The 25,642-nt window shown below is 45.0% G+C and overlaps 1 protein-coding gene across 4 annotated transcripts in view; it reads right to left on the bottom strand.

Moving 5' to 3' along the window:
• Positions 1–25,642, bottom strand: part of LOC139413187 (AN1-type zinc finger protein 4-like) — a 41,297-nt gene that overhangs the window by 4,727 nt on the left and 10,928 nt on the right. For 2 of the 4 annotated variants that reach the window (XM_071160305.1, XM_071160313.1), the window contains 6 exons: positions 25,119–25,186; positions 23,026–23,215; positions 22,424–22,580; positions 19,443–20,720; positions 19,055–19,106; positions 3,011–3,128 (listed from right to left, as the gene is read on the bottom strand). In XM_071160305.1, the coding sequence (XP_071016406.1) occupies positions 3,011–3,128; positions 19,055–19,106; positions 19,443–20,720; positions 22,424–22,580; positions 23,026–23,215; positions 25,119–25,186 (1,863 nt within the window). Of the gene's footprint in view, positions 1–2,792; positions 3,129–19,054; positions 19,107–19,442; positions 20,721–22,423; positions 22,581–23,025; positions 23,216–25,118; positions 25,187–25,642 lie in introns of those variants that run through there. The other 2 variants (XM_071160296.1, XM_071160289.1) reach the window with 1 other exon arrangement.

Genomic DNA, 25,642 nt, shown 5'->3' with positions numbered 1-25,642 from the left:
AGCCTTCACAGTGTGTAGCTTGTTATTAATGTTGGCCAATCAAAGTGGCAGAGGCTCAACGTGTAGCAAGTGGAGAAGGATGTTCACTAATGCAATATGGAATACATTTTTGGAATAAAAAGTTTGCAATTTGAAGGAGTAGGAGACAATGAGCAACCAGCAGGTAGGCTGTTTTATATCAAATCAAATCAAATCAAATCAAATTTTATTTGTCACATACACATGGTTAGCAGATGTTAATGCGAGTGTAGCGAAATGCTTGTGCTTCTAGTTCCGACAATGCAGTAATAACAAGTAATCTAACTAACAATTCCAAACTACTGTCTTGTACACAGTGTAAGGGGATAAAGAATATGTACATAAGGATATATGAATGAGTGATGGTACAGAGCAGCATAGGCAAGATACAGTAGATGGTATCGGGTACAGTATGTACAAATGAGATGAGTATGTAAACAAAGTGGCATAGTATAGTATAAAGTGGCTAGTGATACATGTATTGCATAAGGATACCGTCGATGATATAGAGTACAGTATATACGTATGCGTATGAGATGAATAATGTAGGGTAAGTAACATTTATATAAGGTAGCATTGTTTAAAGTGGCTAGTGATATATTTACATCATTTCCCATCAATTCCCATTATTAAAGTGGCTGGAGTTGAGTCAGTGTCAGTGTGTTGGCAGCAGCCACTCAGTGTTAGTGGTGGCTGTTTAACAGTCTGATGGCCTTGAGATAGAAGCTGTTTTTCAGTCTCTCGGTCCCAGCTTTGATGCACCTGTACTGACCTCGCCTTCTGGATGATAGCGGGGTGAACAGGCAGTGGCTCGGGTGGTTGATGTCCTTGATGATCTTTATGGCCTTCCTGTGACATCGGGTGGTGTAGGTGTCCTGGAGGGCAGGTAGTTTGCCCCCGGTGATGCGTTGTGCAGACCTCACTACCCTCTGGAGAGCCTTACGGTTGAGGGCGGTGCAGTTGCCATACCAGGCGGTGATACAGCCCGCCAGGATGCTCTCGATTGTGCATCTGTAGAAGTTTGTGAGTGCTTTTGGTGACAAGCCGAATTTCTTCAGCCTCCTGAGGTTGAAGAGGCGCTGCTGCGCCTTCTTCACGATGCTGTCTGTGTGAGTGGACCAATTCAGTTTGTCTGTGATGTGTATGCCGAGGAACTTAAAACTTGCTACCCTCTCCACTACTGTTCCATCGATGTGGATAGGGGGGTGTTCCCTCTGCTGTTTCCTGAAGTCCACAATCATCTCCTTAGTTTTGTTGACGTTGAGTGTGAGGTTGTTTTCCTGACACCACACTCCGAGGGCCCTCACCTCCTCCCTGTAGGCCGTCTCATCGTTGTTGGTAATCAAGCCTACCACTGTTGTGTCGTCCGCAAACTTGATGATTGAGTTGGAGGCGTGCGTGGCCACGCAGTCGTGGGTGAACAGGGAGGACAGGAGAGGGCTCAGAACGCAACCTTGTGGGGCCCCAGTGTTGAGGATCAGCGGGGAGGAGATGTTGTTGCCTACCCTCACCACCTGGGGGCGGCCCGTCAGGAAGTCCAGTACCCAGTTGCACAGGGCGGGGTCGAGACCCAGGGTCTCGAGCTTGATGACGAGCTTGGAGGGTACTATGGTGTTGAATGCCGAGCTGTAGTCGATGAACAGCATTCTCACATAGGTATTCCTCTTGTCCAGATGGGTTAGGGCAGTGTGCAGTGTGGTTGAGATTGCATCGTCTGTGGACCTATTTGGGCGGTAAGCAAATTGGAGTGGGTCTAGGGTGTTATATGAATGGGGTTGAGAGAAAGCACAGGATGTGCGCCTCAATTAGCCTGGCTAGCTAGCTATAGCTTCTCTAGGTTACAAGACACATGCACTATTATATGGGATGATAAATAACATTGTGGCTGCTACTAGTCAGCAAGTCTTGGCTGTAGCCAAATTGCGATGGTGTCTCTCGCCATGTCTGCGCGCTACACACACCTCCCAAATATAACATCCGGAGCCAGCTGCAGCAATAGCGCACCATCCTCTCTCCCTCACGCAGCAATTCTCAGGTTAAAAAGTACTTAAAAAAAAATAAACCTGTTTTGAATATCCGAATATCTGATGAATGATACTATACAATGTGAAATTTTTTCAAACTAATAAAACGTCAAACTTCCTGGCATACCTAGTAGTAGGACAGATACACACAATTGTTTTATGAAGTGGTTTGTGTGAGAAGTACAGGCAGGATGTGTGATAACCCATGTGGCGTTTCACCTCAAGTTACCCTACAGGTACATTATATTCACTGTGTTAATGCAAGTTTTTAGGGGAATGCTTACTAAATACAGATACTATATTATTGCTAATAGCATAGCTAATAATATGGACCATGCATTGGCTATATGCAAGGTCCAATGTGTTAAAGTTGCACTATGAAGAAATCGCTCTGCCATTTCCTGGTTGCTAAAACTATAATAGTTTACCTAATTTCAGTTTATGTGACAAAATAAGCTGGTATAGTGTAGAGAATCATTGTACCATCATTAACAAACAGTTGTTTCAGCTGGTTTTTCAAAACTGAAAGTAAAAGATGCAAAAACAACAAAAACTTACCAGGAAGCATAGAAATAGCAACATAGAACAGATCTACCGCTTCGTAGATTTGCTTAAAAGTAGAATGATAGATCTATAACTAACTTTTTAATGTGAATTTGATCGGGTCGCCCAACAAGTTATAAATTGACACTAAAATAATGTATTGGGCTAATTTCTAGACGTGGAAATCATATTTTAGATGGTGTCAGCATAATTTCATTTTTATTCATCTGGGAGTATAACATCCTTTTAAAAGTCACCAGAACAGAGCTTCTCAATCCTAGTACATACGACTAATGAAACTAACTTCTGGCATCCATAGGAGTAGGACAGACACACACAAAACAGACTTGATTGAAATACAATGATTAATGAGGGAGAGAGAGGCAGGTAGGGAGGGAGAATGATTGAAGAATTGAGAGGTGAACCTGCACTCGTAGCTGGTGGCCAGACCAGTCTTCTTGCCACAGAGGAAGCAGCGTTTAGATTTCTTCTTCTTCTTTGCCAGTGGAACCTTGACTGAAGGCAGGTGATATGCAGGGGGGCCTGGAGGGAGGAGACCAGAATAAGATGATAGAAAGAACATAACTGAGTAATCAAAATAAAGTAAGCCAAGATCACTGCGGTGATATTAACATCAAATATGTCACTCTTAAATGATGTTTAGTTTCCTAACTATTACCAAGGTAACACATAAAAGAAGAGGCTCTCAACTGAATGTCCTCCCTTGGGTCCAGTGAGGGAATTGTGATCACAATCTTACACTCCTCGCAGCAGATAGAAATGATTCCCATGTTAATTAAGTTTACGAGGGCCTCCCGCGTGGAGCAGGCACTGCATCGTGTCAAGAAGCAGTGCAGCTCGGTTGGGATTCAGAGGACGCACGGCTCTCGACCTTCGCCTCTCCCGAGAACGTACGGGAGTTGCAGCGATGAGACAAGACTAACTACCAATTGGATACCACTAAATTAGGACGAAAAGGGGGTAATATACACACACACACAGTTGAAGTAATAAGTTGCCAAATACATTTAAACTCAGGATTTCCACAATTCCTGACACTTAATCCTAGTAAAAATTCCAAGTCTTAGGTAATTTTGGGTCACCAATTAATTTTAATGTGAAATGTCAAAATAATAGGAGAGAGAATGATTTAGTTCAGTTTTTACTTCTTTCATCACATTCCCTGGGGGTCAGAAGTTCACATACACTCAATTAGTATTTAGCAGCATTGCCTTTAAATTGTTTAACTTGGGTCAACCATTTTGGGTAGCCTTCTACAAGCTTCCCACACTAAGTTGGGTGAAATTTTGGCCCATTCCTCCTGACAGAGCTGGTGTATCTGAGTCAGGTTTGTAGGCCACTCCAATACCTTGACTTTGTTGTCCTAAGCCATTTTGCCACAACTTTAGACGTATGCTTGGGGTCATTGTCCATTTGGAAGGCCCATTTGCAACCAAGCTTTAACTTCCTGACTGATGTCTTGAGATTTTGCTTCAATATATCCACCTAATTTCCTCCCTCATGATGGCATCTATTTTGTGAACATGGTGCTGCCACCCCCATGCTTCACGGTTGGGATGGTGTTCTTCGGCTTGCAAGCATCCCCCTTTTTCCTCCAGACATAACGATGGTCATTATGGCCAAACAGTTCTATTTTTGTTTCATCAGACTAGAGGGAAAAAATACGATCTTCGTCCCCATGTGCAGTTGCAAACCGTAGTCTGGCTTTTTTATGGTGGATTTGGAGCTGTGGCTTCTTCCTTGCTGAGCGGCCTTTCAGGTTATGTCGATATAGGACTCATTTTACTGTGAATATAGATTATTTTGTACCCGTTTCCTCCAGCATCTTCACAGGGTCCTTTGCTGTTGTTTGTGGTGGTTGAAAAACGAGTTTTAATGATTCCAACCTAAGTGTATGTAAACTTCCGACCTCAACTGTACACAAACAACTGTGCGGTTAAAATAGGCAAAGAACAAACACATACATTTCTTTCCACAGGGCCGTGGGGTGAGACAGAGATACAGCTTAAACCCCACCCTCTTCAAAATATATATCAACGAATTGGAGAGGGCACTAGAAAAGTCTGCAGCACCCGGCCTCACCCTACTAGAATCTGAAGTAAAATGTCCACTGTTTGCTGATGATCTGGTGCTTGTGTCACCAACCAAGGAGGGCCTACAGCAGCACCTAGATCTTCTGCACAGATTCTGTCAGACCTGGGCCATGACAGTAAATGTCAGTAAGACCAAAATAATGGTGTTCCAAAAAAGGTCCAGTTGCCAGGACCACAAATACAAATTCCATCTAGACACCATTGCCCTAGAGCACACAAACTATACATACCTTGGCCTAAACATCAGCGCCACAAGTAACTTCCACAAAGCTCTGAATGATCTGAGAGACAAGGCAAGAAGGGCCTTCTATGCCATCAAAAGGAACATAAAATTGACATACCAATTAGGATTTGGCTAAAAATACTTGAAACAGTTATAGAACCCATTGCCCTTTAGGGTTGTGAGGTCTGGGGTCAGGTCACCAACCAAGACTTCACAAAATGGGACAAACACTAAATTGAGACTCTGCATGCAGAATTCAGCAAAAATATCAGTGTACAACGTTAAATTCTATAACCACCTAAAATGAAGCGATTCCCAAACCTTCTATAACAAAGCCATCACCTACAGAGAGATGAACTTGGAGAAGAGTCCCCTATGCAAGCTGGTCCTGGGGCTCTGTTCACAAACACAACCCACAGAGCCCCAGGACAGCAACACAATTAGACCCAACCAAATCATGAGAAAACCAACAAAAGTTTTTACAGAAAATCTGAGCAAACTAGAATGCTATTTGGCCCTAGACAGAGAGTACACAGTGGCAGAATACCGGACCACTGTGACTGACCCAAACTTAAGGAAAGCTTTGACTATGTACAGACTCAGTGAGCATAGCCTTGCTATTGAGAAAGGCTGACGTAGGCAGACATAGCTCTCAAGAGAAGACGGGCTATGTGCACACTGCCCACAAAATGAGGTGGAAACTGAGCTGCACTTCCTAACCTCCTGCCCAATGTATGACCATATTAGAGACACATATTTCCCTCAGATTACATAGATCCACAAAGAACTCGAAAATAAACCTGATTTTGATAAACTCCCATATCTACTGGGTGAAATTCCAGTGTGCCATCACAACAGCAAGACTGGCAACCAGTGAAGAACAAACACCATTGTAAATACAACCCATATTTATTTATTTTCCCTTGTGTACCCTTAACCATTTGTACATTGTTACAACACTGTATATATACATAATATCACATTTGTAATGTCTTTATTGTTTTGAACGTTCTGTATGTGTAATGTTTACTGTTAATTTTTATTGATTATTTCACTTTTTTATATTATCTACCTCACTTGCATTGGCAATTTTTACACGCCACACCAGACCAGACCAGACCAGACCAGACCAGACCAGACAGACAGACAGACAGACAGACAGACAGACAGACAGACAGACAGACAGACAGACAGACAGACAGACAGACAGACAGACAGACAGACAGACAGACAGACAGACAGACAGACAGACAGACAGACAGACAGACAGACAGACAGACAGACAGACAGACAGACAGACAGACAGACAGACAGACAGACAGACAGACAGACAGACAGACAGACAGACAGACAGACAGACAGACAGACAGACAGACAGACAGACAGACAGACAGACAGACAGACAGACAGACAGACAGACAGACAGACAGACAGACAGACAGACAGACAGACAGACAGACAGACAGACAGACAGACAGACAGACAGACAGACAGACAGACAGACAGACAGACAGACAGACAGACAGACAGACAGACAGACAGACAGACAGACAGACAGACAGACAGGACAGACAGGACAGACAGGACAGACAGGACAGACAGGACAGACAGACAGAGAGCGAGAGACAGCGAGAGACAGAGAGCGAGAGACAGAGAGCGAGAGACAGAGAGTGCCAGAGAAAGTGGGAGCGCAAGACCAGGAGAGAGCAAGAATGAGAGAGAGAGACAGAAAAAGACAGACCGAGATATAGGGGTGAAGCCCAGGCGTAACAGGACCGATATAAACAGAGGTTAGTGTGACACAGCAGACAGGAGAATCTCCCAACCAGGTAGGCAATGGGCCATGAGATTGGATGTTATGTCCTCCTCACTAATCTGCTCTGATATACTATTACAGTATGTACTACACTGTTTCTGCTGCAGTCATTTAGCTGTGGCGCGCTGTGCCACAGCAAAATCACTGATGCCACGCTCCCCCAAAAAATGGAATATGAAAAAAAGATTTGTTGAGGCGCACTTTGAAGATGCTAGAACAGTCCACATTTACTTTCCCTCTGCAAACACCACAAGTAATGACTAGAAAAAACATCCTACTACGGAGTTGTCTGGTGTATCTATGGTCTGGTTTATCTATTTAGTTCAACCACAATATTTGTTGTGTTATTTGTTATTTCTTTTCAGGTGGATTAAACTGAAATTGCAAACAACTTTCGATGGCTTGTTAAAAAAATAACTACACTTTGGAGATTATTTAGTTTTCAAATACCTGAAAGTAAACAGTTGTAATCTGACTAAAGGGACAAAGGCCATTCTTGAACATGGCGTTTCACCTCAAGTTACTCTACAGGTACATTATATTCACTGTGTTAATGCAACAAAAAAAAATGGGACATGCTTACTAAATACAGATACTATAGGCAACCCCATGCTTCAGACTATTTATTTATAGCCACCATGCTGCAAGCATTTCACTACACCCACAATAACATCTGCTTAAATATGTGTATGCAGCCAATAAAATGTGATTGCATCAGTTGGGCTACATGTGATAATGCTTATTGCTAATAGCATACCTAATAATATGGACCATGTATTGGCTATATGCATGGTCCAATATGTTAAAATTGCACTAAGAAGAAGAAATCGCTCTGCAACCATTTAGCAACCATTTCCTGGTTGCTAAAACTATAATAGTTTATGTGACAAAATAAGCTGGTATAGTGTAGAGAATCATTGTACCATCATTAACAAACAGTTGTTTCAGCTGGTTTGTCAAAACCGAAAGTAAAAGATGCAAAAACAAAACTTAACAGGAAGCATAGAAATAGCAACATACCGCTTAGTAGACTTGCTTAAAAGTAGAAAGATAGATCTATAACTCACATTTTTATGTGAATTTGGTCGGGTCGCCCAATAACTTACACATTGCTACTTTAACAATTTATTGGGATAATTTCTAGAGGTGGAAATTATATTTTAGATGGTGTCAGCATCCTTTTAAAATTCACCAGAATTGAGCTTCTCAGTCCTACATAAAATTACTCTGGGGAGACCCCAGACCCCCAAAACAAGGGGAGAGGGACCCCTCCTTGGACCACACCTAGATGACCCTTTCCCCCACTGCTACAAATGTTTCAAGAGGAAACACTGGTACGTTCCCAAAGGCCAGCCACACTAAGATAAGCTATTTGAAGAGAATCAGTTTGAGCAAATTGAGAAATAGAATCGCTCATCTTGATTACTTAATGAGTTATTTCGGATGCAAGGTCATTTGCAGATTAGTGATCTGTGCAGGCCGACTGCAATGTAGCCGATCTCAAAGATGTACTGCAAGCCTGTCCTTGGCTCATTGCATGGTGTGTATAGGTCATTGTGTGTGCACAAACGTGTGTGAACATGAGAATTCTCTCATTTACATAAGTTCACACACCCCTGAGTTAATACTTTGTCGAAGCACCTTTGGCGGCGATGACAGCTTTGATTCTTCTTGGGTATGTCTGTATCAGCTTTGCACATCTGGATTTGGGGATTTTCTCCCATTCTTCCTTGCAGATTTCCTCAAGCTCTGTTAAGTTTATTTATTTAACCTTTATTTAACCAGGTAGGCTAGTTGGGAACAAGTTCTCATTTGCAACGGCAACCTGGCCAAGATAAAGCAAAGCAGTTCGATACAAACACCACCACAGAGTTACACATGGAATAAACAAACAATCAATAATACAGTAGGAAAATCTATATACAGTATGTGCAAATGAGGTAGGATAAGAGAGGTAAGTCAATAAATAGGCCATGGTGGTGAAGTAATTACAATAAAACAATTAAACACTGGAATGGTAGAATGTGCAGAAGATGAAAGTGCAAGTTGAGATACTGGGGTGCAAAGGAGCAAGATAAATAAATACAGTATGGGGATAAGGTAGATTGGATGGGCTATTTACAGATGAGCTATGTACAGGTGCAGTGATCTGTGAGCTGCTCTGACAGCTGGTGCTTAAAGCTAGTGAAGGAGGTAAGAGTCTCCAGCTTCAGAGATTTTTGCAGTTCATCCAGTCATTGGCAGCAGAGAACTGGAAGGAAAGGTGGCCAAAGGAAGAATTGGCTTTGGGGTTGACCAGTGATATATACCTGCTGGAGCGCATGCTACAGGTGGGTGCTGCTATGGTGACCAGTGAGCTGAGATAAGGTGGGGCTTTACCTAGCAGAGACTTGTAGATGACCTGGAGCCAGTGGGTTTGGCTACGAGTATGAAGCGAGTGCCAGCCAATGAGAGCGTACAGGTTGCAGTGGTGGGTAGTATATGGGGCTTTGGAGACAAAACGGATGGCACTGTGATAGACTGCATCCAATTTGCTGAGTAGTGTTGGAGGCTATTTTGTAAATTACATCGCGGAAGTCCAGGATCGGTAGGATGGTTAGTTTTACGAGGGTGTTTGGCAGCATGAGTGAAGGATGCTTTGTTGCAAAATAGAAAGCCAATTCTAGATTTAATTTTGGATTGGAGATGCTTAATATGAGTCTGGAAGGAGAGTTTACAGTCTAGCCAGACACCTAGGTATTTGTAATTGTCCACATATTCTTAGTCAGAACCGTCCAGAGTAGTGATGCTAGACGGGCGAGCAGGTGCGGGCAGCGATCGGTTGAAAAGCAAGCATTTAGTTTTACTTGAATTTAAGAGCAGTTGGAGGCCACGGAAGGAGAGCTGTATGGCATTGAAGCTCATCTGGAGGTTAGTTAACACAGTGTCCAATGAAGGGCCAGAGGTATACAAAATGGTGTCGGTTGCATAGAGGTTGATCAAAGAATCACCAGCAGCAAGAGCGACATCATTGATGTATACAAAGAAGAGAGTCAGCCCGAGAATTGAACCCTGTGGCACCCCCATTGAGACTGCCATAGGACCGGACAACAGACCCTCCGATTTGACAAACTGAACTCTATCGGACAAGTAGTTGGTGAACCAGGCGAAGCAATCATTTGAGAAACCAAGGCTGTTGAATCTGCAAATAAGAATGTTGTGATTTACAGAATCGAAAGCCTTAGCCAGGTCGATGAATACGGCTGCACAGTAATGTCTCTTATCGATGGCAGTTTTGATATCGTTTAGGACCTTGAGCGTAGCTGAGGTGCACCCATGACCAAGTTAAATGGGGAGCGGTGGTTGAACAGCAATCTTCAAATCTTTTCACACATTTTCAATGGGATTCAAGTTTGGGCTTGGGCTGGGCCACTCAAGGACTTTCACATTCTTGTTCTGAAGCCATTCCAGCGTTGCTTTGGCTGTATATGCTTGAGGTCATTGTCCTGTTGGAACGTAAATCGTCACCCCAGTCTGAAGTCATTTGCACTCTGAAGCAGGTTCTCATCAAGGATTTTCCTCCATTCATTGTTCCCTCTATCCTTACCTGTCTCCCAGTCCCTGTCCCTGAAAAGCATCCCCATAGCATAATGCTGCCACCACCATGCTTTACGGTAGGGATGGTGTTAGCCAGGCACAACTCACTACCTGTCTTTCTCCAGACATAGCGCTTTGCATTCAGGATAAAGAGTTACATTTTAGTCTCATCAAGCCACAGAATCTTTCAGTCTTTCACATGCCTTTTTGCAAACTCCAGGTGTACTGTGTTGTGCCTTTTTCTCAGGAGTGGCTTCCGTCTGGCCACTCTCCCATAAAGTCCAGATTGGTGATAGGCTGTAGAGACTTGTCTTTCTGGCAGGTTCTCCCATCTCAGCCAAGGAACTCTGTAGTTCTGTCAGGGTGGTCATTGGGTTCTTGGTCATCTCCCTGACCAAGGTCCTTCTTGCCCGGTTGGTCAGTTTGGTCGGACGGCCAGCTCTTGGCAGAGTCTGGGTAGTTCCATATTTTTCCCATTTCCCAATGATGGAGACCACTGTGCTCTTGGAAATTGTTTTAATCCCTTCCCCAGATACAGTATATGCCTCATCACAATTCTCTCAGAGATCTGTGGACAGTTCTTTGGAATTCATGGTATAGTTTCTGCTCTGACCAGCACTGTCAACAGTGGAACCTTATAGACAGGTGTGATGTCCAAACAATGGAATTGGCAACAATTGGACTTCAAATCGAGTTGTAGAGACATCTCATGGATGATCATGCGCGCAATTTGGAGTGTCATTGCAAATGGTCTGAAAACGTATGTACTGTAAATGCAATATTTCTGTATTTCATTTTCACTAAATTTGCAAACATTTCTAAAAACATGTTTTCATGTTGTCATTATGGGTTACTGTGTGTAGATGGGTGAGGGTAAAATAATATTGAATCCAATTTGAATTCAGGATGTAACACGGCAGCATGCAACTGGCAGCCCGCAGGCCGCCCACCTTTTGAAGGATCTCGGATTTATATTTTAAAAATATAGAATTTAGCAACTCAGTCGGGGTCTCAATTTACTGTTTCCAGTTAGTACATAAGGTGCAACTTCATAATTAGATTTAGCATCAGCAGACAGTCACTGATAAGCAAAACATTTCAAAATAATTGACTACCTTTAATTAGGCAAGTCAAATCAAATTTTATTTGTCACATACACATGGTTAGCAGATGTTAATGCGAATGTAGCGAAATGCTTGTGCTTCTAGTTCCGACAATGCAGTAATAACCAACAAGTAATCTAGCTAACAATTCCAAAACTACTACCTTATAGACAAGTGTAAGGGGATAAAGAATATGTACATAATGATATATGAATGAGTGATGGTACAGAGCGGCATAGGCAAGATACAGTAGATGGTATTGAGTGCAGTATATACATATGAGATGAGTATGTAAACAAAGTGGCATAGTTAAAGTGGCTAGTGATACATGTATTACATAAAGATGCAGTAGATGATATAGAGTACAGTATATACATATACATATGAGATGAATAATGTAGGGTATGTAACATTATATTAGGTAGCATTGTTTAAAGTGGCTAGTGATATATTTTACATCATTTCCCATCAATTCCCATTATTAAAGTGGCTGGAGTTGAGTCAGTGTGTTGGCAGCAGCCACTCAATGTTAGTGGTGGCTGTTTAACAGTCTGATGGCCTTGAGATAGAAGCTGTTTTTCAGTCTCTCGGTCCCAGCTTTGATGCACCTGTACTGACCTCGCCTTCTGGATGATAGCGGGGTGAACAGGCAGTGGCTCGGGTGGTTGTTGTCCTTGATGATCTTTATGGTCTTCCTGTGACATCGGGTGGTGTAGGTGTCCTGGAGGGCAGGTAGTTTGCCCCCGGTGATGCGTTGTGCAGACCTCACTACCCTCTGGAGAGCCTTACGGTTTGGGCGGAGCAGTTGCCGTACCAGGCGGTGATACAGCCCGACAGGATGCTCTCGATTGTGCATCTGTAGAAGTTTGTGAGTGCTTTTGGTGACAAGCCAAATTTCTTCAGCCTCCTGAGGTTGAAGAAGCGCTGCTGCACCTTCTTCATGATGCTGTCTGTGTGGGTGGACCAATTCAGTTTGTCTGATGTGTACGCCGAGGAACTTAACTTACTACCCTCTCCACTACTGTTCCATCGATGTGGATAGGGGGGTGTTCCCTCTGCTGTTTCCTGAAGTCCACAATCATCTCCTTAGTTTTGTTGACGTTGAGTGTGAGGTTATTTTCCTGACACCACACTCCGAGGGCCCTCACCTCCTCGCTGTAGGCCGTCTCGTCGTTGTTGGTAATCAAGCCTACCACTGTTGTGTCATCCGCAAATTTGATGATTGAGTTGGAGGCATGCGTGGCCACGCAGTCGTGGGTGAACAGGGAGTACAGGAGAGGGCTCAGAACGCACCCTTGTGGGGCCCCAGTGTTGAGGATCAGCGGTGTGGAAATGTTGTTGCCTACCCTCACCACCTGGGGGCGGCCCGTCAGGAAGTCCAGTACTCAGTTGCACAGGGCGGGGTCGAGACCTAGGGTCTCGAGCTTGATGACGAGCTTGGAGGGCACTATGGTGTTAAATGCCGAGCTGTTGTCGACAAACAGCATTCTCACATAGGTATTCCTCTAGTCCAGATGGGTTAGGGCAGTGTGCAGTGTGGTTGAGATTGCATCCTCTGTGGACCTATTTGGGCGGTAAGCAAATTGGAGTGGGTCTAGGGTGTCAGGTAGGGTGGAGGTGATATGGTCCTTGACTAGTCTCTCAAAGCACTTCATGATGACGGAAGTGAGTGCTATGGGGCGGTAGTCGTTTAGCTCAGTTACCTTAGCTTTCTTGGGAACAGGAACAATGGTGGCCCTCTTGAAGCATGTGGGAACAACAGACTGGGATAGGGATTGATTGAATATGTCCATAAACACACCAGCCAGCTGGTCTGCGCATGCTCTGAGGGCGCGGCTGGGGATGCCATCTGGGCCTGCAGCCTTGCGAGGGTTGACACGTTTAAATGTTTTCCTCACGTCGGCTGCAGTGAAGGAGAGTCCGCATGTTTAAGTTGCGGGCCGTGTCAGTGGCACTGCATTGTCCTCAAAGCGGGCAAAAAAAGTTAGTCTGCCTGGGAGCAAGACATCCTGGTCCGTGACTGGGCTGGTTTTCTTTTTGTAATCCGTGATTGACTGTAGACCCTGCCACATATCTCTTGTGTCTGAGCCGTTGGATTGGGATTCTACTTTGTCTCTATACTGACGCTTAGCTTGTTTGATTGCCTTGCGGAGGGAATAGTTACACTGTTTGTATTCGGTCATGTTTCCGGTCACCTTGCCCTGATTAAAAGCAGTGGTTCGGCTTTCAGTTTCACGCGAATGCTGCCATCAATCCACGGTTTCTGGTTTGGGAATGTTTTAATCGTTGCTATGGGTTAAGAACTAATTCTTATTTACAATGACAGCCTACCGGAGAACAGTGGGTTAACTGCCTTGTTCAGAGGCAGAACGACAGATTTTTTTACCTTTTCAGCTCGGGGATTCGATCCAGCAACCTTTCAGTTATTGACCAAACGCTCTAACCACCAGACTACCTGGTGTCCCAATTAGCCCATGTCAACTAAAAATGTTTAGATTGCCAAGTTAGTCAGTCTCACTCAGATATTAAAACCGGCAAACATTTCTCTCCGCCCCATCGCAAAATGAGTAGAATTGCAGCAAACTTGCTTTAAAATTGCAACACTTTCTCTACCTACACCCCATGGCAAAATGTAGATAATTGCATTAAAATGTACTTGCTGTATGTGTGTGTTCTCAATGGCACTAATCCTAGGTCAGTGAGCTGCTTTGTTACTGTGTACATGCTTATGCATGTGTGTGTGGTGTGTGTCTATGCGCCAATGTATCTGTCTGTAAGCATGCGCCCTCAGTTTGAGACTAGCCCTGGGTCGGTCAGAGAGCGGTTCTCTGTCTCTCTGACACTGTGTGTGTGTGTGTCCGCTCTGTGGCAGTGTGTTGATTGTGGCCACCCACCCTGCCTCACCAGGCCAGAGACACAAAGACAACTGTCTACAGGACAGCATTATACTGCATACTACAGACCCTGTGCTGGGCTACTCGGATACACATGTTGCTTTCACAAAGACTTGGGTTGAAAACGCACCAGCAACCTTTTCATCTCAATAAAGAGGGTATACATAGTTTTGCCCGACTAGGTGATTCTCAAGACATTTGGAAGTTCGGATTCTCATAAAATTTGGAATTTCCCTTCCAGATATCTTCCACCAGATTTCCTCATGGATTCAATGAGATTATAATCTGAGGAAGTCTCATTCTGGTTTATTACAGGACAAATAAATATTTCTATTAAGGGATCTCCTTCCCTGTTTCTGGAGAGCTACCCCCCGCCGTAGATTTTCACTCAAACACAAGTTGTAACTAACCTGATTCAGCTTATCAACAAGCAAATTATTAGAATTAGGTGCACTAGATTAGAGTTGGAGCTAGATCCTACATAACAGTAGCTCTCCAGGAACAGGGATGGAGGTTAAATCTAAAGAATGGTAGCTCTCTAGGAACAGGGTTGGAGGGGAAACCTACAGAACGGTACAGTGGTTTGTCCTTTAAAAAAGTTACAGCGTTCTGCAGCACAGCTTGCGTGGTGCAGCAGAATTCTATGGCACGTTATTTAAGTGCCAACCACTGGTACCATTAAGGCTAGTTAGTGCTAGTTTGACGACCAGAGGGCATCTTTGAGACGCATATGATAAATAGCCTTCAATAGTGGCTGTACTCGAGAATTTAATATTTTTTTTTTTTTTTGTAAGAACATAGTATGAGACTGATTTTAAGAAATGTTACTTAATTTGTTTAATATTATGGTGTTTCTATTGAAAGAAAAAAAATATGATGCTGTACAACATGACGGTCAGGAATAGGCTACAGTACTGGGCTATTTAGCTAAACGAATCCCCGTGTCGTGCGGGCACGCAGGAGACCGGGGTTCAATTCCCCGACAGGGAAGGAGGAATAGGCTGTCCTTGTAAATAAGAAATTGTTCTTAACTGACTTGCCTTGTTAAATAAAGGTTACACAAGAGCATAACATTTCTACACCCTAATTGTAGTCTAACCAATAACCAAACGGAGATTCAGTCAAAATAAAATCTCATTGATTTATCAAGACCAGTCCCCGTGCTTCTCTCAGAGCTGCGCGAAATGGTGTTAAAATAGTTGTAGGCTATTGCTTCAAATCCGATTGCTTCTAACATCAATATGCTCTTTAAATAAATAAGACCTACACCACTTTAACAACACATTACTCAACACTAGAGAGACTCATGTCGCCTACGGTAGGCCTACAATATACTGAAAAATATGACGTGACTCTCGCCAATAATTACATTTAGAGGATTGGAGGATTCTAAATTAAAACCAAAAGCTGCCTCATGGATCTCCCGGTGGCAGCCGGCACGGCACGGGTATCTGTAGCAACGCATTTTGCATTGCAATGCAGTGACTTAGAAAGCTGCGCCACTGGGGAGGCCCCATCCACAAAGCATCAAAATACAGAGAGGTGTTGGTAAAGGTATTGTCATGACTGCCCTGATCAGGTCAGGTTACAGGAGACCACAACCCTACAGATTATCTCTCAACCCCAACAGAGGAGAAGCGATCTAGGGGTCTGAAGATGTGGGGTGTTTTATGGCCCCTCACGCCCCTGGTAAATCTCAGGCCACAGACAAATTCCTTTGTCCTGTTACTATGGAGAACCAGCCTCAGAACATTAAACATGAACTAAAGGGACTTTGGAACAATGGTTTTTGTCAGCCACAATGGTGGTCATGACGATAAATGGAACATGAAAATGTATGTCGTTTTTGTTTTGTTATTAAAAGGTTAATAGATGACGTTATTACGAAAACATTGTAATGTGAAGGGTTTTCCTAGTATATGTTTGATGTTTATACATTGTATGGAAAATATCCAAATCAAAGAGAATGTTTTGGGGAATATGAAATGTTAAGTTAGTTGTCTAAAATTGGATTTGAATAAAATCTAGACCTTGCCTCATTAACCAGAGAATTGCCCTAAAGGCGGACTACGTGACCCCTGCTGCAGCGAGGTCTAAAAAAGTCAACGAACCCAGAACGCAACGCAAGTTTGAGGACAAAGAAATAATTTTCTACCCAAGCTACAGATGAGTAGCTGTGTCTAAGCGGGTGAATTCAAGTCGAACCAGCTAGCCTCCATCTCCCATCGAATCGTGGTATCTAAAGGGTTTCATTCCTATGCTGTGAGCTCTTAGCTTCAGAGCTGTCTGTCCTCAGAAGACCCCTTCCAGAGAAAAGGGTGAGGGAACAGACTCCTAAGCCAAAGGACACTGACATCGGGAGGACGAGCAAGGAGGTGCGCAGGAGAAGTGCGTCATCGAACAGCGGAACGGTCCACGCAGAGAATCCTTGGAGATCATCCCCACATAATAACATCATTATATTCTGACCCATAAGAGCGGCAGTTTGGGGAAAGGCTAGGGTTAGAATAGCATAGCTGACAAATTCACCCAAATGTATATTTCTCGTGTACTTTCTTTTTTCTCTCTCTTCTGAAATCCTCATTTTGGGTAACACGCGCCATAGTGTGTTGGCCCGTTATACTAAGTTCTAACCAATAGCCTATAATGTGTTTTGTCTATGTGTATCTTTTATCATAATTTTAGCTTTTTAGTGAATAAATATTCAACTAAGATTGGTGTGGTACGAATTCATTGGTGAGACCCGGGTCCGTGCAGATTCACAGACTATACGACGTTCAGAACGAGATTGGTAGAGGCAACTGGTTAATTAGCGGCTGTTGTAAAATCAATATTCTTTGAGTTAATTAGGGAAATAGAAACTCAATAAAAACTAGTTTTCCCATGGTGCCCCAGGTTAATGAGTTAATAATTGCTTGATTCAGTTAATCATGTAATTAGAAACTTTCGATGAGCAACAGTCGTCACATTAACTAACACAACGTCACAACAGTATATTGTCCCATAATGGGCTATTATAAGGATAACTAAAACATTTCTTTATTAAAGACTATTAAAAAGAAAGTTGGTACTTATTGATTTTGATCCAAAGCCATGAATGAGTGAGTCACTCAGCTTTATGTAGGTGCCGCTGACTGTGCCATCAACTTGATAATATGTAACGATAATTGAGTTTCATTTTTTAATTTTTTTTAAAAAAATGTTTAAGTGATCGAAACACTGGGCCAATTGTGCGCCGCCCTATGGGACTCCCAATCACGGTTGGATGTGATACAAAATTATAATACTTTTTGTTGTATTATTTGTTTTGTCTTTAATGGTGGATTAAACTGAAATTGCAACCAATCACGGCCGGTTGTGATACAGCCAACTTAACTAAGAAATACATTTGACGATAGAATTCTCCCACTACCCTCCTTCTAGGCAAGTCTATTGTCCAGCTACCTGCTAATAGCCATAAATGTGCTGTACAACGTGACCGTGTGTTTAAAAGAGTATTTTCCAGTAAGCAACTATTTATTTACCTTCATTCGGCAACTTTGATCCAATATTTCTGTAATTCAGTGATATTTAATCCCATAGTAATTCATTATGGATCCATAACTAAATGAACGTCTGCATTTTGGGAAAGTATTTTTATCATCATTTTATTAACGAAAGCATAAAGATACCATTATTAGTTAAATTGTTTTAGTTTGAACGTGCAGACTGGCACTAGGAACAGCGGGAACGTTTCCCAAGTCTGCACCATTATTAGTGCAATGCCCCTTAAAGTGTTGCTCTGTGCTACCGAGTGTGGCGGGGTGGGGGTCCACCGCCTCCCCCTTCCTCTCTTCCCCATGGGATAGGTCCGTCTTCTGTGCGCGGCTCTGCGGCCTATCCCGTGCCCCGTGCCTTGAACCTTGTGCGCTTTCAGTGGATACAGCTGGAGAACTGCAAGGCAATCCCACTGTGAGCCACTCGGGAGCCATGACCAATATATATTGTCCTGCTAATAACAGGGTTAATAATATATATCTGAGAATATCCAAGGAGCTTTATATAATTCTAAATTATTAATAAATCACTTTGTTTACTTTGGAGAGGATTTCGTTTTCAAATAACGTAAAATGAGTGACAAAAAGGCCGTTCTTGAACGTGGAGTGAGACATTGTTAATAATTTGTAAATACAGCCTGTTTGTTATTTTGAATTATTTCTGTTTGGAGAGGGAGAGAAATTAAAAACCTACAGTCATCTCATGGGTCTTCCAGTCGAGGCCACCACTAAGGCACTGTACAACGTGACCAGTGGCCTACAGTACTACAGTAAGAGAAGAATAATCCTAACAAAATAAAATAAAAACCTTAGCGTCACAACAGTTTTAGTAAGTAATACTGAAGTTGTGCACAATTATCAGTTTATATTTAGGTTTTATGTCGCTCATTCATTGTCAGTTAGAGACACAGTAGCACCCAAAAGCATAATCAGTGCTCTAACTCCCCCTTGCGCTGGTCTGGAGCAATGAAGTACTGACACAGGGTACCGTACTAAACCACAAATTACCTCTAAGTACCACAGCATAATCACACAACTTTTAGTGGAGCAACCACTGTAGCTCTCTAGGAACAGGGTTGGAGAGGCCTACCCTAGTATAATGCACTACTTCTATATGGGGACTCATTTAAAAATGGCATGCTATTCTCTAGTGCAGTACTTGGGACTCCTTTTGAGCAGACCTGGATTCCTGGGTTTTACCACTCACCTGGTCTCCTTATTGAACTGGAGCCTCCAGCTGATCCCAGGCTGTTGGGTACCTGGAACAATGAGAGGTTTCAGACCAAGTCAATACAAGGATATTGACAACGCCTGGGTATCAGTCTGTTTAGCCATCATTCCACTCCTTATCATGCTAAACATTGTTTGGCCATGACACAGTAGGAGTGGAATGTTAGCAAACAGGTTAGATTTCAGACTACGCACAAACTATATAGTGAACATGAGTACTGTACCTCACAATACAACACACTATCATTGTGCTGCTTTGATTTGCTCATTTCTATTTAGGCAGTTCATCAAGTCCTTATTTGTGGATAGTAACCATTTTCCTGCCTAGCTGGGTTGTATATCAATAGTCTGTCCTCATGACTCACCATGTAAGAGGCGGTCGCTCTGTGTAGTGGGGACATCCGTCGGATCAGGTCCTCCTGGAGCAGCTGGATGTTGGCTTGTAGGGAGGGGGCCGTAGAGCCTAGCATGCCCAGCCTGGAGGCCCCAACAGCGGGGAGCTCCAACCCAAATCCCAGGCTCTGTCCCAGGCCTTCCCTGCTGCTGCTGACTGGGGTCCTGGAGGAAGAGGACAGGGAGGCCAGGAGCTCTGTGTTGCTGAGGGACCCGAGAGGGTACTTACAGGCCTGGTTGGCCAGCTTGGTGATGCCCCGTGCCTCACTTTTACTCATCTCCGGCCGCTTGCCTGGGGAGTCCATCTTGATGCCTCGCAGATGAGAGCCATGTGGAAGAGAGGAGGGGAGAGGTGGAGCAGGGGAGAAGAGAGTGGTGGGGCGGGAGGAGGGGGGATTGGATTGTAGGGTTGGCGTTACTGAGCCTGTGAATTCAAAGGGTTGTGGTAGTTTCCATCTACTAGAGGGGGAAGATGAAGAGGGGGAAGGAGAGTCAGGTAAATTATCAAGGGTGTTGCCTAGTAACTGTGTCCTCTGACCTTTGCAGGCTAACCTATCAGAACCACCCATAGCCCAGTTGTTTAAAGAGTTCATCCCCTCAGCTTGGGAGAGGAGAGAGGGGGTGGAGGAGAGCTGGTGCTCTGCGCCAAACCCCAGGGCTCCTAGCCCATCCAACCCACCCAAACCCTCCTCTGGCTGGGTAGAGATGTCCAGGATGAGGGGGTCTGTGAGCAGGTTTCCGTACAGAGCTCCAGGCGGTGTGGGCTCCAGCAGGCTTGCAACCTCCTCCAGCAACTCCAGCCCCAGTGCCTCTCCTCTGGAGTCAGGCAGCTCCACTGTCCCCTCAGCCTGCCCCCTGCTGGGGAGTGCGGGGAGCTGCGGATACACACAGTCCCTCATGAGCCTGGTGCTGCCGATGTCCAACCGGGACACTTTAGGAGGGGGCCGGATCGACTTGGGGCTGGTCTCCCATGGCTCCTCTTCCTGAAGCATGTAACAGGACGAGGAAGATAAATAGGGCGGTGCCTGGCCGCTGATTGACAGGTGGGTGGCGGAGGTAGTAGCAACGGGAGTAGAGGGAGTTGCGGATCCCTGGTCCCTGATTGGAGGTAAGTGTGAGGTGGAGTGGTGGGATTGGTTGATGTGGGGCAGGACACGGAAGAGGCGGTGGTGTCTGGGGAGTCCCAGAAAGTTGCTGCAGGGCCGGGCACTGACAGGTGAGAGAGGTTTCAACTTGGCAGACCTCTTAGGCTGGGGGAAGACAGAGAAAGTCATACAGCGCGTTTGAAGGGATCAGTTCGAGCAAGGGGAGGCAGAGAATTACTCATTTTGACAACAAAATGAGTAATTATTTGAGATGCAAGTTGATTTGTAAATCACTGAGTCGTCACCTGGACTTGCATTTTGAAGGTTTAGGTTGCCGTTAAGCACTTTGCCAATAAAATTGTTTGGATAATAAAGACGTCCATTCTCTTCTATCCTAACCATGTGTCATGACGTTGGTCTGGGGGGTAGGCTTATGACAGTCATAAATACCTCTTACACACCCCCCCCCCCCCCCCTTTTTCCTCTCTCTACCCTACTGATGTGACATTTGAAAACCCCTTGGTTAACATAGAGATTCTGGGAACATCAGAAGGTGGGGGGAAATTAACTATATTCTGGTAATCTGACCAATGAATATGATGTCAGTTCGGTTGTCATCTGAGACATTCTCATCAATGATAAGATGACAAACTCTACAGGGGAAAGTCTACACATCAGAGTTATCAGATTCACATGGAATTGTTGTTCAATTAAATGTTTGAATATAAGATTATTGGTGAAGAGATTAAATGTAATTTTAGCTTCCAAATGAGAGATTTGGGTTTTCATAAGGTTAGGGCTCTGCTCAATCAGTGGCCCGCCCCTGTGAAGAGACATGGGCTATAAAACTTTTCAGACACACCCTTCTCGCTCCACTATATAAAGCCTTAACGAAAATGTAACTATCTGTTCCAAGTACGTGAGGTCTGCAGCCTCTGCGTTAAAAGCACTAACATGTCAACTACAGAATTAAGCCAATCTCAGCGTGAGCTTTGGTTGCGAATGGTATGAACTTTTCACTCTTATTCACTACAGAAGTGATACCTCCTAGCCGTTGAGTTAGCAACAGCAGCTGCAAACGAGGGTTAGAAAAGAACAGAGTATCCCGTCTACCACACAACAACGTTACTACAATGTACCAATTTACTTCCAGAGACATTCTTCAAAGAACAAAGGACTCGGTTTGGCAACACGACCTTCCATCTATCACCAACCTACCGAAGGGCAGCTCAAAGTAAATATTTATTACATTTTCCTTTTCCAAATGGGCGGTAAATTAGAATGCATAAGATACTGTATTTACGATAGCACAGCTTCTCCCTTTGTTACTCAGTCTTCCTGCTCTTTCACTCAAACCCAGACCCTTTTCTTTTGTGTAACAAGCTGTCATATCTGTTCCGCACGCTAGAGACGTTTTCCTTTATGACGCAATTTGTAATCAAGGTATGATTAATTATGTGTATGTGTAATTCTGTGTGATTAGTTAGGTATTTAGTAAATAAATAATTCAACTCAATTTTGTATTGCTGATTCAACTTGTTAGCCAGGGTTCATGAAGATAATCAAGAATTTACAAAGAATTGAGACTGAATTAAGGTGACGATTAATATTGACTGCTATTGATGTAAAATATTACTAGTTCTTTATGAAGATATCAGCTCTATAAATATTATTTTGTGGTGCCCCGACTCTCTAGTTAATTACATTTACATGATTAGCTCAATCAGGTAATATTAATTACGGAGAAAGGATTTTATAGAATAGCATGTCATATCACTTAATCCGGCATAGCCAAAGACACGACACATGTTAATGGATAGAGAATAATGGCATCCTAAGGAAAGAACTAGGAAGTAAAATCCATCTACCTTCTTGTTGATGTTCATGTCCTCCATCTTGGCTTTGAGCAGCTTCATCTTGTTCATGGTGATAGAGTTCTCCAGGGATGGCTGTCCCAGAGCCAAGCCCCCCGTCTCGTCGTCGTCGTCCTCCTCCTCTGTGTACATGTTGAACACTGAGCCACCACTGGAACACACATGGACACCAAGACACACATATTAACAACTTGGACAGAAAATGCAAAGATCACACATAGATCGCACATACAGGCTTTTTACGGGGGAAGAGATCAACAGCTAACAGAGAGAAATATATCCTGTTCTGAACTGTCCTAAACTACTTTAGTCCACAATGTAGTCACACATTCACCCATCCTGACATTGACCAGAAATTTGAGGAAGAATATAAACTAGGTCTATTTTTAGACTGTCTCTGTGTAGAACTGTCATTTTAATGACGTATTGTTGACATGCTGGCCCTAACCCTAAACAATTTTACTCCCTATGCTTAACCTTTGGACCTGCCACCTACTCTTCCTAATAAAGCACACAGATCTAAGATCTGTATATCGGATATGGAATTGGGACTGGGAAATTGGTATTGCACTATTCTGAAAGTGGACTGTGCTCACCTGAGTGATTCTGAGACAGGGGTCAGAGTTCCGTCCCCTCGATCGACGACCCGGAAGAAGCTGAGCTGGTCTCCCTCTCGGTACACCAGGAAAGTGACCTGCTTGCTGCCAGGCAGACTCTTATCCCAGCCCTCCTCCCTGCCTCCCTCCATTACCTCCACCATATCCTTCACTGGGTCCTCAACAGGCACTGAAGGAGAGAGAACATGCTTCTACATCTGCATTTCTTGCTGTAAGGGGTTTTAGACTGGGTTTCTGTAAAACAGTTTGTGACATCGGCTGATGTAAAAAGGGCTTAATAAATACATTTGATTGAACACGGCAGCCAGGCAGCCACGCAGCCACTCAGCCAGCCAGCCAGCCAGCCAGCCAGCCAGTCAGTCAGTCAGTCAGTCAGTCAGTCAGTCAGTCACTCAGTCAGTCAACCAGCCACTCAGTCAGTCAGTCAGCCAGCCAGCCACTCAGTCAGTCAGTCACAGCCACTCAGTCAGTCAGCCACTCAGTCAGCCAGCCACTCAGTCAGCCAGCCACTCAGCCAGCCACTCAGTCAGCCAGCCACTCAGTCAGCCAGCCACTCAGTCAGCCAGCCACTCAGTCAGCCAGCCAGCCAGCCACTCAGTCAGCCAGCCAGCCAGCCACTCAGCCAGCCAGCCAGCCACTCAGCCAGCCAGCCAGCCACTCAGCCAGCCAGCCAGCCACTCAGCCAGCCAGCCAGCCACTCAGCCAGCCAGCCAGCCACTCAGCCAGCCAGCCAGCCACTCAGCCAGCCAGCCAGCCACTCAGTCAGCCAGCCACTCAGTCAGCCAGCCACTCAGTCAGCCAGCCAGCCACTCAGTCAGCCAGCCAGCCACTCAGTCAGCCAGCCAGCCACTCAGTCAGCCAGCCAGCCACTCAGTCAGCCAGCCAGCCACTCAGTCAGCCAGCCAGCCACTCAGTCAGCCAGCCAGCCACTCAGTCAGCCAGCCAGCCACTCAGTCAGCCAGCCAGCCACTCAGTCAGCCAGCCAGCCAGCCACTCAGTCAGCCAGCCAGCCAGCCAGCCAGCCAGCCAGCCACTCAGTCAGCCAGCCACTCAGTCAGCCAGCCAGCCAGCCACTCAGTCAGCCAGCCAGCCAGCCACTCAGTCAGCCAGCCAGCCACTCAGTCAGTCAGCCAGCAACTCAGTCAGTCAGCCAGCAACTCAGTCAGTCAGCCAGCAACTCAGTCAGTCAGTCAGCCAGCCAGCCACTCAGTCAGCCAGCCAGCCAGCCACTCAGTCAGCCAGCCAGCCAGCCACTCAGTCAGCCAGCCAGCCACTCAGTCAGTCAGTCAGCCAGCCAGCCAGCCACTCAGTCAGCCAGCCAGCCACTCAGTCAGCCAGCCAGCCACTCAGTCAGTCAGCCAGCCAGCCAGCCAGCCACTCAGTCAGCCAGCCACTCAGCCAGCCAGCCAGCCACTCAGCCAGCCAGCCAACCACTCAGTCAGCCAGCCACTCAGCCAGCCAGCCAACCACTCAGTCAGCCAGCCAGCCAGCCACTCAGTCAGCCAGCCACTCAGTCAGCCAGCCAGCCAGCCACTCAGCCAGCCAGCCACTCAGTCAGCCAGCCAGCCACTCAGTCAGCCACTCAGTCAGCCACTCAGTCAGCCAGCCACTCAGTCAGCCAGCCACTCAGTCAGCCACTCAGTCAGCCAGCCACTCAGTCAGCCACTCAGTCAGCCAGCCACTCAGTCAGCCACTCAGTCAGCCACTCAGCCAGACAGCCAGCCAGACAGCCAGACAGCCAGACAGCCAGACACTCAGCCAGACAGCCAGCCACTCAGTCAGCCAGCCAGCCAGCCAGCCACTCAGTCAGCCAGCCAGCCACTCAGTCAGCCAGCCAGCCACTCAGTCAGCCACCAAGTATTTCATGGACACTGCCCAAGAGAAAGAACCAACCAATCACTTCATGGAGATTAGGGTGAGAGTCGAGACTGTTAGGGTAGTGTTCATCAAATCAACATGTTGCTATAGAGGCTTACAGGACTAGAATAGGTGAATTTACTGTGTGTGAAAACTTATGGGTGTACAGCAGTGAAGGCAGAGAAATCCCAACACATCTCCCCCTAGCTACCTACCTCTCCTGGTGTTGATTGGTCCTCCTCTCATGGCTAGCACCAGCTTCAGAGTACAGCCCTCAGCAATACTGCAGAAACACAAATAGACAGACAACAAGATAAATGTCAGCAATGTTGAAGCTGTCCCAAGTCCCTTGGAAGGATCGGTTAAGCTATCATCTTATTGCTTTGCCTTACAGCTAGCTTGATCGTTCAGGCACGGGTGGTGTTCATTAGGGCAAGCAGCGGAAAACGTATCATTATCAAAAAACTAATGTGCATTTCTAGGTAGTCTTTCCCTGTTTCAGTTGGTTTTCTTACGTTTGGTGCCCAATAAACATCGACTGGGAAAACTATAATTATTCCGGAACAAACATCGTTCCTCAGTCAGTCTGCGCTCCAGATGAACTTATGCACACATCTGGGAATTCCAGTGGAATTCAAACGGAACGTCCGTTTTATACAAATCCACCCGCTCTCGCCCTCCATTTCTCAGACTTCAAAAGGATGTTTTGTTGTTACTCAGACCTGACTAAACCTCACCG

The sequence above is a fragment of the Oncorhynchus clarkii genome, chromosome 1, assembly GCF_045791955.1.
Source record: "Oncorhynchus clarkii lewisi isolate Uvic-CL-2024 chromosome 1, UVic_Ocla_1.0, whole genome shotgun sequence".
NCBI lineage: Eukaryota > Metazoa > Chordata > Actinopteri > Salmoniformes > Salmonidae > Oncorhynchus > Oncorhynchus clarkii.
The sequence above is the reverse complement of the archived record's forward strand: the minus strand, read 5'-3'. Positions and strand labels throughout refer to the sequence as shown.